This window comes from Diabrotica virgifera, chromosome 6, assembly GCF_917563875.1.
Source record: "Diabrotica virgifera virgifera chromosome 6, PGI_DIABVI_V3a".
Lineage (NCBI taxonomy): Eukaryota > Metazoa > Arthropoda > Insecta > Coleoptera > Chrysomelidae > Diabrotica > Diabrotica virgifera.
The window spans coordinates 77,478,210-77,495,655 of record NC_065448.1 but is presented as its reverse complement, the minus strand read 5'-3'; the positions used below and the strand labels follow the sequence as shown (position 1 = coordinate 77,495,655).

At 36.3% G+C, this 17,446-nt stretch overlaps 1 protein-coding gene across 1 annotated transcript in view; it reads left to right on the top strand.

Annotated features, from left to right (window-relative positions):
* LOC126886447 (odorant receptor 63a-like) overlaps window positions 1–17,446 on the top strand; it is a 123,561-nt gene that overhangs the window by 59,368 nt on the left and 46,747 nt on the right. Inside the window, exon 4 of the mRNA XM_050653387.1 lies at window positions 7,071–7,170. Within this exon, the coding sequence (XP_050509344.1) occupies window positions 7,071–7,170 (100 nt within the window). The remainder of the gene's footprint in view (window positions 1–7,070; window positions 7,171–17,446) is intronic.

The window sequence follows — 17,446 nt, the reverse complement described above, 5'->3', positions numbered from 1 at the left end:
TGTTTCTTACCCAGTTATTAATGTTATCCACCTTGCATATTTGTCGTATATCTGTACTTCTAGTTTTGTCCCATAGAGTCTTACCATCGATTTTTCGAAGGGTTTTCATCTCCGCTGTTTCGAGCAATCTTTTTGTCCTCTCTGTGTCGGGTCGTGTTTCTGCCGCGTATGTCATTATTGGTCTGATGACTGTTTTGTAAATTTTGCCTTTCATTTCTTTTCCGATATTTTAATTTCTCCAAATTGTGTCATTCAGGCAACCTGCGGCACTGTTTGCTCTATTCACTTGCTCTATTCACTTGACATTAATCTGATTAATAATATCAGAAAAGGGAGTTTACTCTTGAGTATCATATTTTACATTTTAGGTTATCATCATATATAATATGTAATATAAAGCTGTGATCAGTTGTTTGGGTTGTAACTCATGCGAAATGAGTAAAGATATAGAATTTTATGAGATAATAATATAAGTAGAAATTGAACGAAACAAAAATTACTCAGAATTTGAAGTTGATGCCGATTATTTGAAGGGATGAGATAATAATATTATTAACATTATTATTATTTAGCCATACGGCTCACACTCCCTTTAAGGGGACAATTGACTCATCCCAGATACCTACGGTATCAAAAGGATTGAGCTCTGGTGGGACTCTTTCCGTGTTATTAAGCCCTAGTTGGTGTATCTCCCAAAAATTTTCGTACAGATCTGGCCGTTGCGAGTAGTTTATGAACATTATTAATTTATTAACATTATTTATTAACATCAGATTTAGCCATATGGCTCACACTCCCTCTAAGGGGAAAATTGACTCTCCCAGATACCTACGGTATCAAAAGGATTAAGCTCTGGTGGGACTCTTTCCGTGTTATCGAGCCCTAGGTGACTTGGTATGCTGGAGTTTCTCCCAGAAATTTTCGTACGCATCTGGCCGTCGCGAGTAGTACAGATTTCTGCATGGTCTTATAAAGATGTTCATTTAGACCCAGCTTTTTTATGCTTCCAAGGAGGGTCTTCGGAATGACTCCAGTAGTAGACATAATAATCGGTATCGTCTGGGTACTTTGCATTCTCCATTGCCTTCGTATTTGAATTTCCAGATCTCTGTACTTGGCGATCTTTTCAGTAAATTTACTATGTAGATTATTGTTGTTAGGTATCGCCACATCAATTAGTGTTGTCTGTCTTGTTAATTTATTAACTAGTACGAGATCAGTTTGGTCTATAATGTGCCACTGTTTGGTCTGTGAGCACAGTGCGGTCCCAGTATAGCTTGTAGTTGCCATTCTGAAGCATACTCTCAGAGAAGTCACAGCTTGATAGGTATTTCTTGATGAAGGATTTTTCCCACTGCGTCATGCCGTTCCTTGTATACAGTTGCAGCAAATTTCTGGCAGCCCCCTGTAAGATGTTGGATGGCTTCTTGGGCTTGACATCCATATCGGCATCTGTCGTTTTGAACCTGAGGGTCTTTGATGATATATTTCAGGTAATTTCTGGTTGGTATAACCTGATCCTGAATGGCCAGTAATGAACCCTCCGTTTCAGGGAACATCTTTCCTGATGTCAACCAATAGTTCGACGCTGTATTGTCGACATAGTCTTGGCTGACCTCATTGGGATGTTGCCCGTGCAGAGGTTTACCCATCCAGGTTCGCATTTTTTCGTCTTTAGTGAGGTGGTTTATGCGCATGTCTGGTTTCCTCAGTTTGATCGGTGTTGTGTCATCTACTGCGCAAATAGCGTGATGTAGAGTAGATGTCTCAGCTTGCATCTGAAAACAAGTTCTTAAATTAGCAATTTGTTTATCTAATTGCTCACCTATATCCATAATTCCTCTTCCTAGATTCCGTGGTAATGTCGTTCTTTCTACTGCACTTTTAGGATGGGTTTTTGTGCCTTTGTGAGGTGTGTTCGTACTTTTCGCTGAATATTTTCTATATCTGTTTTTGTCCACTTAACAATACCAAATGAATAGCTAAGTGCGGAACAAGCGTAGGTGTTTAGTTCCTTAAACAAATTTTTACTGTTAAGCTGTGAACGAAGCAGCTGTTTTATCCTTCGTATAAACTCAGTAGTTATTTCAGTTTTCATTTGCTTATGGTCAATTTTCCGCGCCTGCTTTACTCCAAGATATTTGTATATATCATTTTCACCCATGGCCTCGATGTTCTGGCCATTTTTTATATCGAATCCACCGGGCTGTACCTTTCCTCTGACTATATTCAAAACACGGCACTTGTCTAGACCTAACTGCATATTAATATCATTAGAGAATGTTTCTACTGTTTTTAGCGTCTGTTCTAGATTGTCTCGAGTGGAAGCCATTAATTTCAAATCATCCATATACAACAGATGATTAAGCTTCGCTACTACAGTATTGTTTTTAATGCTAAAACCTGAGTTAGTGAAACAGGCCTCGGTTAATTTCCGTTTCGATATTGTTTTCACCAGGTATTTGGAGGTGAATTTTAGTCTTCCAACTTATGCCTTAAAAACGTCACTATGTTATCATCGACTTTGTATATTCTTAATATATCTATAAGCCGTTCATGAGACACTGAATCAAAGGAATTTTTGTAGTCAATAAAGGCAGTAAAGAGGTTCCTTTTTTTGGTGAATGCCTGGTTAGAAATGACTGAGTCGATGACAAGTTGTTCTTTACAACCCATAGAACCCTTAGCGCATCCTTTCTGTTGAGGCTCTATGATATTGTTTAGAGCACAGTGTTGATAGATACGCCGGGTTATACAGGATGTGACCAATTTATGAAAAGTTGGAAGACAAGTAATTGGGCGGTACTTGGCTGGATCTTGGGTATTATTTTGATCCTTCGGTATTAAATAAGTGGTTCCCTGAGTTAGAAATGATGGTATTTCCTGCGGGTTAGAAATAACATGATTAATTAATGTTGATAAGCACTCATGAATGCTCCAAAACTTCTTAAGCCAGAAGTTCTGGGCTCCGTCTGGTCCAGGAGATTTCCAGTTATGAAGCTCTTTGATGATATTTGAGACCTCTTCACTAGTGAATGGTTCGAAGTTAGCTGTGACGTAGTGGTGACAGTTGTGCGTCGTATCTTCTATCCAGCCAGCATTGTTGTTAAAAACAGCTGGTGTGGAAAGTTGATTTCCCCAAAACTCATGAATCTTTATTAACATTATCAGATTTAGCCATACGGCTCACACTCCCTCTAAGGGGAAAATTGACTCATCCCAGATACCTACGGTATCAAAAGGATTGAGCTCTGGTGGGACTCTTTCCGTGTTATCGAGCCCTAGGTGACTTGGAATGCAGGTGTATCTCCCAGAAATTTTCGTACGCATCTGGCCGTCGCGAGTAGTACAGCTTTCTGCATGGTCTTATAAAGATGTTCATTCAGACCCAGCTTTTTTATGCTTTCGAAGAGGGTCTTCGGAATGACTCCAGTAGTAGAAATAATAATCGGTATCGTCTGGGTACTTTGCATTCTCCATTGCCTTCGTATTTGAATTTCTAGATCTCTGTATTTGGCGATCTTTTCAGTAAATTTACTACGTAGATTATTGTTGTTAGGTATCGCCACATCAATTAGTGTTGTTTGTCTTGTTAATTTATTAACTAGTACGAGATCTGGTCTATTATGTGCCACTGTTTGGTCTGTGAGCACAGTGCGGTCCCAGTATAGCTTGTAGTTGCCATCCTCAAGCATACTCTCAGGAACGTATTGATAATACGGGAGATGGTCTGTTCCTTGTATTCAGTTGCAGCAAATGCCTGGCAGCCCCCTGTAAGATGTTGGATGGTTTCTTGGGCTTGACATCCATATCGGCATCTGTCGTTTTGAACCTGAGGGTCTTTGATGATATATTTCAGGTAATTTCTGGTTGGTATAACCTGATCCTGAATGGCCAGTAATGAACCCTCCGTTTCAGGGAACATCTTTCCTGATGTCAACCAGTAGTTCGACGCTATATTGTCGACATAATCTTGGCTGACCTCATTGGGATGTCGCCCGTGCAGAGGTTTACCCAGCCAGGCGCGCACTTTTTCGTCCTTAGTAAGGTGGTTTATGCGCATTTCTGGTTCCCTCAGTTTGATCGGTGTTGTGTCATCTACTGCGCAGATAGCGCGATGTAGAGTAGATGTCTCAGCCTGCATCTGAAAATAAGTTCTTAAATTAGCAATTTGTTTATCTAATTGCTCACCTATATCCATAAGTCCTCTTCCTCCTAGATTCCGTGGTAATGTTGTTCTTTCTACTGCACTTTTAGGATGGTGTTTTTGTGCCTTTGTGAGGTGTGTTCGTACTTTTCGCTGAAGAGCTTCTATATCTGTTTTTGTCCACTTAACAATACCAAATGAGTAGCTAAGCGCGGAACATGCGTAGGTATTTAGTGTCTTAAACAAATTTCTACTGTTAAGGTGTGAGCGAAGCAGCTGTTTTATCCTTCGTATAAACTCAGTAGTTATCTCTGTTTTCAATTGTTTATGGTCAATTTTCCGCGCTTGCTTTACTCCAAGATATTTATACATATCGTTTTCACCCATGGCCTCGATGTTCTGACCATTTTGCATATCGAATCCTCCGGGGTGTACTTTTCCTCTGACTATATTTAAAATACGGCACTTGTCTAGTCCGAAGTGCATACTAATATCATTAGAAAAAGTTTCTACAGTTTTTAGCATCTCGTCCAGTTGGTTTCGAGTGGAAGCCATTAATTTCAAATCATCCATGTACAATAAATGATTAAGCTTCGCCACCACATTGTTGTTATTTTTTATGCTAAAACCTGCATCTGTGGAGTTCAATAGCTGAGATAGTGGGTTCATAGCTAGACAGAACCACAGTGGACTCAACGAATCTCCTTGAAACAGGCCCCGGCTGATTGCGATATTTTCAGTTTCGATGTTACTTTCACCAGGTATTTGAAGGTGAATTCTAGTTTTCCACTCTGTCATTGTATGTTGTAAAAAGGTCACTATATTATCATTGACTTTATATATTCTCAATATATCTATAAGCCATTCATGCGGCACTGAATCAAAGGCCTTCTTGTAATCAATAAAAGCAGTAAATAGGTTCCTCTTTTTGGAATATGCTTGATTAGAAATGACTGAGTCGATGATAATTTGTTCTTTGCAGCCCATGGAACCCTTAGCGCATCCTTTCTGTTGAGGCTCTATAATATTGTTCAGCGCACAGTGTTGGTAGATACGCCAAGCTACACAGGATGTGACCAATTTATACAAAGTTGGAAGACAAGTAATTGGGCGGTATTTTGCTGGATCTTGGGTGTTATTTTGATCCTTCGGCATTAAATAAGTGGTTCCCTGAGTTAGGAATGATGGTATATCCTGCGGATGAGAAATAACATAATTAATTAATGTTGATAAGCATTCATGAGCACTCCAAAACTTCTTGAGCCAAAAGTTTTGAACTCCGTCTGGTCCAGGAGATTTCCAGTTATGAAGCTCTTTGATGATATTTGAGACTTCTTCAGTGGTGAAGGGTTCGTAGAGAGTAGTAGTGTAGTGTTGGCAGTTCTGTGCCGTATCTTCTATCCATCCAGCATTGTTGTTAAGAGGAGCTGGTGTGGAAAGTTGATTTCCCCAAAACTCATGAATTTCTTCTTGGCTTGGATAAGACTTATCGAGATTTTCTACGGTGGAATTGAGTTTTCGATAGAACGCCTTCTCAGCAGTTTCAAAAAGGGCATTGTCGGATTTTCGGTTGTTACTCACTTTGTACCTTCTTAGTCGTCCTGAATAAACTGAGAGACTTTGTTTTAACGTATCCAGGCACTGTTGGGCTGTGTTGTTTTCTGGATCGTATCTTGAGTGTCTTGCAGTATTCCGTATTATTTCTTCAGCTCTCCTGATGACTCTTGTACTTCTTACACCTCGTATATATTCTGTGACTTGACCAATATCTCTACGCAGCAATTCAATCTTTCCGAGCAGTCTTTTTTCCCAGGGTGCAATTCTGCTACCAGTCCTTCCGTTATTAGAACCCCGTCGTGTTCTGATCTTAATGCCCATTACATTAGCAATTGCTGTTGCTGCACAGTAGATTAGCATGTGCAGATACTCTAATGTGTGGGCTTCTACGACATAATTGGGTAGGACTTCAGTGTTCACAATTTGTAACAGCACACCTAGTCTCTTACAAGAGTTTATTCGTGGTAGCGGTGGTCTGCTAAGTGGATTTGTTCCATTAAACTCTTGTACAGCACGTGCCATTTCGCTTACTAGTTTATCATGTAGCTCGTTGTTTTCCTGCTCTGTATTGTCAGGTTGAGTTTCTTGTATGGCCAGCTCAGGAATCTGCTCATGCACTTCATTGGGGACTTGATCTTCAATTACAACATCGTTATGAATCTCCCGTTCGACTTCGCTTGTGATGATATTGCGTCTAGTCTCTGGGATAAGGTTGTTTCTTATAATTACCCGGTATTGGTCTGATACTCGTTGCTCCGATACTTGAATATCTGGGTACGTCCTGCAAAATTCGGCATACAGCTGTTGTCGGTAGCCGATTGTTTCTTGACCGAGGTTTGTCACCTTGTAGTAGAAGCGCAAAATGTTCTCATTGATGGACACAGTCCATTTCATGCGCTGCCTTGGTCGTCCCGCTTGAGTGAGCGCCGGCTGATGATCCAGCTCAGCACCTTCGGCGGGTGGAGCTCTTGTTATTGTTTGGCTCGCTTGTGGTTGTGGCTGGGCTGTAGCTGATTGTATGACAGGGGCCCGCCTCCTCAACACCCTGCCACCGACGTCCCACATGCTGTCACGTCCAGCGCCGGCTCCAGACGTGCCCTGGCGATCCCCAGGCAGAGATCCTAAACATAAATTATGATTCTCCATTCTCATGGGTGTGCATTTTATACCTACTGCCAGGTGTCAGTTTTTGTTCCACGGCAAGTATCCCTGCTACTCTCTGGGTATTGGCGCTACGAATACCCAGAAAGCATCCCCCATTCGCAGGGGGCCGCGCCTGATAGAAGAACTGACAAAAAAACTCCCACAGGTTATTAACATTATTAATATTATTATTATTATTATTTATTTATATTATTTGTTGTAGCTTGGAATACATAGTAAACGATGCTTTCAGTATATTTCAGTTTACTCATATGGTACTCACTGCTGCGGTGTTAGGAACTGGAATATACTCTTTATTACATGTAAGTTTTATTTTAACTATTCCACTTTGTCCTACTAAAGTTATATTAACATAGCTCTGACTGAATTGTCTGTATCTTTATCATCATCAGCGGAATCACAGATCGATATGAGCCAAAAGAATCCTCCACTCGCCCCTGTTTCTTGTAAGCAGTCTCCATGCTTTAACTCCAATATAGTCTAGTCGCAACACAGGGGGTCCCTTGGGAAATTCTAGCTCGCCGTGATTTGATGGTGGTATTACAGGTTTTTTGGGTCGCTGAATTCGTTGGAAGTGGTCTGGAAGCCCAAATATGGTGCGTTCAATTGTCATTAACAATTTATGGTAAAATTAGGTATTTTTCAGGAATTATTAGAAGCCCTGTAAATAAATTGATAGTGTTAAGGTCTTCTCTGGTGTATTTTTGGTCGCTGAATCTAATGCGACTAGTCGCGATTACTTAAAATATGTTTTTGTTTTGTTAATAACAAAATCATTGTTTATTCGCTGAAACGCTCGCTGAAATAATGCGCTATCTACAGCAAGTTTGTAGTCTATTTCATAGTATTTTTGTACGCTAAATCGATTGCCACTAGTCGTGATAGCTTAAACCACGTTCCGACTTTGTTATTAATAAATTATTGCAAAAATAACGGTTTATTATAGTAGGTACGTTTACTCACGGTATTTGCTCTAAATTTAAAAAAAACGACTTGGATTGACATGAAATATGGACACGTAGCTAGCATGTCAAACAAAACAAGTGATATTGTGTCGATGTGTGCTTTTACTCTGGGGGTGAGTTTCACCCCTTATCGGGGGTGAAAAAATAAGCCTTTACAATAAGTCCGGAAGTGGATTAATTATTTTTTATTATTAATTATTTTAAAAACTTTTGTTCTATAAAGCTTTTTCACTAAGTCAATACTTTTCGAGTTATTTGCGAGTGAATATGTTCATTTTTCAACAAAAAACCCACGTTCTTAGACGGTTATTGGCAAATAACTCACAAAGTAAGTATTTTTCAAAAAAAAAGTGAAGAAAATGGTGTATGTGTGAGGTCCGTAGACTCAGTAGAAGCGGCGTTGTAGCTAATGAACAACAGGTTCATATTCGTCAAATTCCAAGTCGAATATTTCAACATAAATAACCAAAACATCAAGACTTTTTGAGGAAAACTTATTACAACTTTTTTAAAGCTTAAGAAAACTTTGTTCTTGGTTTTTGAAAAAGTATCTAGTATCAAAAATAAGCAAGTTACGCTCAAAATAAAGTTAGTCTTTTTTTTGGTAAAAAAAAATCGGGAAAATCACCCCCTAATTAGCATTTCAAATGAAATTAATGGTTACCGCTTCACAAGTTGCTTTACTTGGGTTGTATTTATATGATCTGTAAGGCAAGCCGCACACCAACGAAACATGAAACGTAAAACATGAAACATGAAACGTAAAACACGTTTCATGAAAATAAAATACGGCTAAACAAATCTTGAAGTCCGCCTACCAATGAAACGAGTGTGATTCATGCTCATAAAACATTTTTATTTTCGGAGACTTTCATAAATGGCCGGACGTTTATTTATTTAGCAGTGTTTTATTTCCATGAAACGTGACTTACAATTCATGTTTCTTTAATGTGCGGCCTAAGTTTCATCGGTTCTAAAGTGCTTATAAAAAAACTAAAAACGTGTTTTTCTGTTGAAAAATGAACATATTCACTCGCAAATAACTCGAAAAGTATTGACTTAGTGAAAAAACTCTATAGAAAAAAAGTTGCTTAGAATTAATCAGTTTATCCACTTCCGGACTTATTTTAAAGGTACCGTTTTTCGCCCCCGAAAAGGGGTAAAACTCACCCCTAGGGTAAAAGCACACATCGACAGAATATCACTTGTTTTGTTTGACATGTTAGCTACGTGTATTCCAAATTTCATGTCACTCCAAGTGGTTTTTTAAAATTTACAGCAAAAAGCGTGAGTAAACGTACCTACTATAAGCCGTTATTTTTGCAATAATTTATTAATAACAAAGTCGGATCGTGGTTTAATTAAGCTATCACGACTAGTGGCAATCGATTTAGCGTATAAAAATACTATGAAAAAGACTACAAACTTGTTGTACATAGCGCATTATTTCGAGCTTTTCGGGGAATAAACAATCGAGTAATCGCGACTAGTCGCATTCGATTCAGCGATCAAAAATACACCAGAGAAGACCTTAACACTATCAATTTATTTACAGGGCTTCTAATAATTCCTGAAAATAGCTAATTTTACCATAATTTGTTAATAACAATTAAACGCACCATATATCAGGAAGTCAAGACGGTTCACACAGATATGGTGTCGGGATAATACTAAACAAACACATGGATAAAGCTGTAGTAAATTTAATTCCATACTCCAACAGAATTATCCTCTTACAATTAAATCAGAATAAACCCAAATTAAACATAATACAAGTTTATGCTCCGACTGCGGACAAACCAGAGAGCGATATTGAAACTTTCTACGAAGACCTAGACAATATTTTAAAATCCATTAAAACGCAGGATGTTACAATTATAATGGGAGATTTTAACGCAAAGGTTGGAGACGAAAAAGTAGAAGAATGTACAGGAGGATATGGTCTGGGCAACAGAAACGAAAGAGGTGACAGGCTTATCGAATTTTGCCAAAACAATAATTTTATCATAACTAATACATTGTTTAAAATGCCAAAGAGAAGACTATATACCTGGAAGTCACCAGCAGATCAAGAAGGGAGAATTGTAAGAAACCAAATAGATTATATATTGATTAGACAAAGATACAAGAACGCAATTATATCTTCAAAAACCTATCCAGGTGCCGACATAGGATCAGATCACAATCCAGTAGTGACCAAAATTAGGCTCAAAATGAAAATAATAAAACGCAGAACAACAGATGTAAAAATCGATACAAGTAAACTAAGAAACCCACTCATAAAACAACGCCTGACAGATGAAATTAATAACGGTTTAATGAATGTTAAAGAACAAATCCAACAAAATACTGAAACAGAGACAAAATGGTTATTAATAAAGACAGAAATAGATAAATGTCAAAAAGAAATTCTTACACCAATCAGATACAAAAAGAAACAATGGATGACGGAGGAAATCTTAGATTTAATGGAAGAAAGACGTCAGCATAAAAACAAAGATAATCAGATGTACAAAAATGTGGATAAACAAATAAAATCCAAAATTAAACAGGCTAAAGAACAGTGGTTAAAAGAACAATGCGCAGAAATAGAAGAACACTAGAAAAGACATGATAATTTTAACACACATAAAAAAATTAAGGAATTAACGCAGATCAACAGAAAAAGAAAACCGGGAATACTAAAAGATACAGATGGGACACTTGTGTTGAGTACTAACGAAAAATTAAAGAGATGGACAGAATACATAAATGAATTGTTCAAAGAAAATAGAACAGAGCAGATGGAAGTCGAAGTAGAAGATGATACGGTTTTGAAGATATTAAAAGAAGAAATTAAATCGGCATTAAAAAACAGCAAAAATGGTAAAGCAGTAGGTCCAGACCAAATCCCAGTAGAAAGCTTAAAATGTATAAATGATGAAACCTTAGACATTATCGTAGACTTGTTTAACACAGTGTACAAAACAGGAAACATACCAAAACAATGGTTACTCTCAACCTTTTGTGCTATCCCTAAAAATACAAACGCTAAAGATTGCAGTGAATACAGAACAATATCATTAATAAGTCACATTCTCAAATTATTCTTGAAAATAATACATGGTCGTATAAACAAAAAACTAGAAGAAGGAATAGATGATAGTCAGTTTGGGTTCAGAAACGGACTAGGAACCAGAGAGGCGTTATTTGCTTTTAATGTGTTAGCTCAAAGATGCATGGACATGAATGTGGATGTGCATGTTTGTTACGTTGATTTTGAGAAGGCTTTTGACAAAGTAAGACATGAAAAATTAGTCCAAATTCTAAAGACATAAAACATAGACAAAAGGGACTTACGAATAATAACAAACCTTTACTGGAATCAAAGAGCACAAATTGTAATAGATAACGAACCCAGTCCAGAAATTGAAATCAGGAGAGGAGTTCGGCAGGGATGTATTATGTCTCCATTACTCTTTAATGCATACAGTGAAGCCATTTTTGAAGAAACATTGCTATCTCAAAGTGAAGGGATAATAATTAACGGAAGATCTATTAACAACATAAGATATGCAGATGACACCGTGATTATAGCAAGCTCTGCTGAACAACTCCGACTACTACTGAACAAAACAAACAATTTCTGTAAAGAATATGGACTAAAAATGAATATAAAAAAGACCAAATACATGATAATAACTAAGAAAACAAACATACAAACAAGCATACATTTGGGAAATGTGCCGATAGAAAGGGTTGATAAATACAAATACCTAGGAACCTGGATTTCAGAGAAAAATGATCAAACAACAGAAATAAGGACCAGGATAGAAATAGCAAGAAATGCGTTTGTAAAGATGAAAACAGTTCTCTGCAACAAAGACCTTAGTTTAGAACTGAGAGCAAGAGCTTTGAGATGCTACGTGTTCTCGATACTACAATATGGACTTGAAAGCTGGACATTAAAGCAAGAACACATAAATAAGCTACAGTCATTTGAAATGTGGTGTTACATAAGAATGCTTAGAATAGCATGGACACAGAGGAAAACGAACACGGAAGTACTGCGAGAAATGGGTAAAGAATGCGAAATAATAAACACAATAAAAATAAGAAGGTTACAATATCTGGGACACGTAATGAGGGACCGCGATATGAAATGCTAAGACTGATAATACAGGGAAAGATAAGAGGCGGAAGGAGTATAGGAAGAAGGAGAGTGTCATGGTTAAAGAATTTAAGGGACTGGTTTAGATGCAGTTCTATAGAACTCTTTAGAGCAGCGGTGGATAGAGTAAAGATAGTGATGATGATATCCAACCTCCGATTAGGAGACGGCACTTGAAGAAGAAGAAGAAGCACCATATTTGGGCTTCCAAACCACTTCCATTCAGCGACCCAAAAAACCTATAATACCACCATCAAATAACGGCTATTCCCGCGGGACGTTGTGACTAGACTAATAGGTTTTAAATGGTCGTCTAATTAACAAGAATAAAAAATCGCTAAACGCCGTAAAAATTAGTGGCGCGTACAATATTCCAGCTACAAAAGAGCTGATATGAATATTACGTTGCGCAAAAATGTATTTTCATTTTGATGGAAAATAAAATTCTAGTTTTATTTTAAAAAATGTTTCCATAATATTTGCTAAATTTGAAGTAAAACGCGCCACAAAAGAGTAACTTTGATAGAGTTTGTATTTTGAAGCTATTTTGTGGAGCGTTTTACTTAAAATTTAGTAAATATTATGGAAACATCTTTTAAAATAAAACTACAATTTTATTTTCGATCAAAATGAAAATACATTTTCGCGCCACGTAATATTCATATCAGCTCTTTTGTAGCTGGAATATTGTATGCGCCACTCATTTTTACGGCGTTTAGCGGTTTTTTTATTCTCCCCAGGCAACCAAATAACGTTTAAAAAACGTTAAAAAAACGTCATAATTATCACCAAACGACGTCAGTTTATCACGTTTTATCGACGTCGAAGATCACGTGAATATGTCCCACCATAGGTCACGTCATTTTTATCACGTTTTAAATACGTGATATGAAAAACGTAGTTTTTACGTCGATTTTGCGTCGTTTTTTAGATTTAATTTTCATTTTATGGTTTTAGAAATACACAATAATTGAATGGGTCCACCACATGGTTTGTTTTTGAGAAGTCAAAGAAAAAGTTTTATATTGTAATAATGGTGAGTTTATACATTTTAAAGGTGAGTAATACAGTTTGTATTTTGTATTTAAAAACTGTATTACTAACCCTTAAAATGTATAAACTCACCATCATCACAATATTAAAACTTTTTCTTTGACTTCTCAAAAACAAACCATGTGGCGCTTACAACGTTATTCGGCAGGACCATTCAATTATTCGTATGGGCATTGTTAGTATTGCAATTTTTCCATTTAAGTAAAACCAAATGGAAGGCTTGTTAAAATGCATAGAATTACAATATCCTCAATGCAACATATTATATAACATACATAGAATTTTCACTTTTTATATTATAAGTATTTACTGTGTCAAAAGTGAAACAACATATAAACTAATAAATCATTTATTAACAAATTAAAAATTTCAGTCACAATGTAATAACAAACTTAAGTTTAAACCATTTAAGTTATATAATATATATACTTATTATAATTATACCACACACTTTAAAGGTACGATTCCGACAACGACTGCAGATGGCAGTTACAGTTGTCACCATGACAGATGTCATTATTTTGCACTAATAATTTGCATAATTATTAGCAACTGACGTTCTGCCAGACAGCAGTTGTAGTCAGATGTCGGAATCAGTCTTATACAGATAAATAGTGCAAAGTAGTAACGTCCATAACGCCGAGAACTGCAACTGATGTTTGCAGTTGCTGTCTGCAGTCGTTATCGGAATCGTACCTTTAGTCAAAAATGAATACATACAAATAAGACCCAATATATTGAATTTCAATGAAAACTATCTGCTTTATATTTATAAATTTTAAAGAAGACGATTGAATGATAAAAAATGGGACAAAACTATAATAGTCTGTGTTCTCACATATATTTTCATACTCTTATAATCCTCAAAATGATTTCAAATAATTATTACAAATTTTTGCATACAAAGAGATCCACAGACACCTGAAAAATATATTTTTTGATTAAGGGACTGTAATGACCAAATTAAAATGATAAAAACAATTTACATGTGATATCTGATAATACACACTTAAAAGACTAATAGGGCTTTTTATCGACTGTCATTTGTTTCGAGCATCTGTCATGTGTCACATAATATTAATATATCTACGTCATGTGTCTTTGGTGTGTATCATTGGTATATACCAATAACGTATGACGTAGATATAATATTAATATTATGTGACACATGACAGAAGCTCGAAACAAATGACTGTGAATGAAAAGCCCTATACATAAATACTCATGATGAAGAAGTACATTATAATTAAAAATGACTAACCATTTTCATATCACTGCAACATGAAGCCAAAGCCGTCTTATATTTCAGTTCGTTTAGAGAGCGCAACAAGCACTCTGACCGAACAGCTTGAAAACTCATTAGTTTTTCACCAGAGAATGTACATAGCTGTAACATCTGTACATGCATTGGGTTCTTCTTCTTCTGTCTTGCTGTGGGCATACTCAGCTGCAAATAAGATGTGGCCATGCACATACAATGTGCATTTGCTATGCCATTGGAACTGGCTATCACCGAAGCATCTAGCGGTTTAGCATTAGCTTTTTAGGAACTCTTCACCTAAAAAAAATATTTTATCTTTGTGGGAATGCTTCAACTACAAAAATTTATTTTCATTAGAGTATTTGCGTTCTTTACAATGATTGAGAATATTTTAAAATCAGACATTTTCTACTCTTTTCTATCATAGCAGTTACATGTCGTCGACCTAATCTGTAAACTGTGTAACTCCATTTATCCAAATTTTACAGAGGCACAAAAAATTATTTCTCTAAATATGACTAATGCGAATACTACGTATCTCCCATTTTAAAAGATAGAATGCTAAAATGGAATATTTTATAGATAGGTACTAACATTTGTACCTATATTGTTTAATGAGTGTATTAATATTATTTACCACCAACTCTTTCTTGAAAATATCACTTTCTAAACAGTGAGGTCAATCGTGTGGTATGACAAACTGGGGAGTTACATATTTTTCGTACTAAATTTGCTGCAAGGGAGATACAGTGTATACGAAGATGTCACTATTTACTCTTCTGTTAAAAATATGCATGTGCATCCTTTTTTAAACGAGTAGGGATTTTTTCAAATAAATGGCAGTAATAACTCATTTTCAGAGAAATATGGAGTTACACAGTTTACAAATTAGGACGACAGTATGTCTGGTTTCATACAGATATATAAACGTAAATAAATCTTATATTTAAAACCCATTTATCCGAAAGACACTAATACTGTTATCCATATATTTCTTAATGGTGAATAAATAAAATAAAGACTTACCTTTCCAACAATAATATAGAAATCATCAAAACATCAATGTTTCAAAACAAATCCAGTTGTGAAGGCTTTTATGTGCCTGAAGGCTTTTGTATGCTTTCATCTGCTGCTTAAAGTAGTAACTGTGAGACTCTACCAGTCTATCTATAATAGCATTATAAGAGTAATTGATGGAATGCACTGTAAAATCCAATTCAGATGACTGAATTGTATATGGATCTAAATCTCCAATTATTTTCAGCTTCAATGAATATCTAAAACAATAAAAGAAATAATGTTATTGCTTGCAAAATTCATCATTATTGATAAATATCAGGGAAAAATGAATAGTAAATAAAAATTGTTTCGCCTACCTTTCTAAAACATCTGCGGAGTTTCCATTAATAATTTCCTTAAATAATCACTTTGCATTGTGGTAAATTTATAAAATTTACAAATGACAAACAGAAGTTTTAAAAAATACACACAAAACAGCCAACAAAATCCAAATGAATCCAAAATAGGCAAAATACTAGGACAAACAAACAATGAAATGAAACGACAAACGACAACGATGATATAAACATAACCTTAGTTTTGTAACTTTTAAGCTCCAAGCTCCTCCCAATTTCGTGACGTCAGACTTAGGCTGGCTGAAATGAAAACGTCTTTTAAACGTATTTTAACGTCATTAATCTTACGTATTTAAAATCACATACAAAAGACGTCCATATGACGTAATGTTCAACCACGTGTATATATTCCACCAAATACTGACGTTTCCTCGACGTTGTTGACGTCACTTGGTTGCCTGGGTCGTATCATGAGTTTTTCAAAGTTATTTATAAATTAAATATATGAATTTAAATGTAATGTTTATCGATTCCACGTTAAGCGTTATAAATGGTGACCTTTCTAGCATTATCTCTCTAATGATCTAGTGTCCATCGAATCGAATGTACACTAGATTTTTTTTCTATCCGATGAAGATTGAAAAAAATATTGGGATGGCCGGTAAATGAACTCTGATTGCCCTATCAAATTTAGCGTCGTAACCACTACAACTACATAAACCATTTCGTCGATAATGGTCAAATGGATTATACTTTGGAGCTTGAAAACTTCAAAACGGCTTAACCGATTTTGATCACTAAACATGAGTTTGAAACGTATCGACAAGTAGTATCTGATGCATCTAAGGTCAAGTATGATAACTGAAGGTATCACAGGAATTATTGTGCTTGAAAAAGCGTTTTCCCATAGGTAGATTTGATCACACTTATGAAGCCCATAACTTAAAAATTCGAATTTTCCCAGATATAAGGTATACACCGTTAGGCGCGTCTAGAGTACTCCTACAAACGCTCAGTTTTTTGGCGCAATTGGTAGGTTGAAATTTTGAGTCAAAAATTTTCAAAGTTTAGTTTGTCAGTTTTTCGGCTATACTGAGCCGTGTATATGTCTGATCCTAACCGCTTAGGCACCACTTGAAAGCCTAACTCCACGCTATTAATTTGGTGTATTTGCGGTTCTCCTGTCTCTCCTTGAACCTAAGATATGTACCCCCAAAAATATGCCGTTTTGTACCTACCCAGTCCTATAGCTGGCTTATGGGTAGTCGAAAGTTACAAACTTCACCGGTTCTGAATCGATCCTGACCCGCTCTTGAAACATAGAAAAAATAATTCAGATCGGTGTGATTGTTCCACAAACATACACACATAAAAACATTTTCCCCTTTTTAAATAGACAATGAGTAAAGATTTCTGAGCTCGGTAATTTTTGAATGGTATAACCAATTTTCAAAATTAAACATGCGTTGAAAAGGTATTTATGAGTACCATCAGAAGCCTCAAAGGTCGGACTTAAATTTTCGAAATTTTGGGAGTTTTGGGGACGAGAACGAAAAACAGACCCTAAATGGGAAGGGCCGTAAAATTCACACCGTTGGACCAAAATGGATGGTCGAGTCTTTTCCTATACTTTAAAATGGGATTTGGCTCAATTTTCAATTCAGTCAGATTTAGAAAATCGAAAATTTCGTGTATATAATATGTCGCATGTACGGGGGTTGTGCGTCACTGGCAAGAACTGCCATTCTCTGGGATTGTCTTGATACCTAAGTCTCCGTCTGTGAGATAGCATTA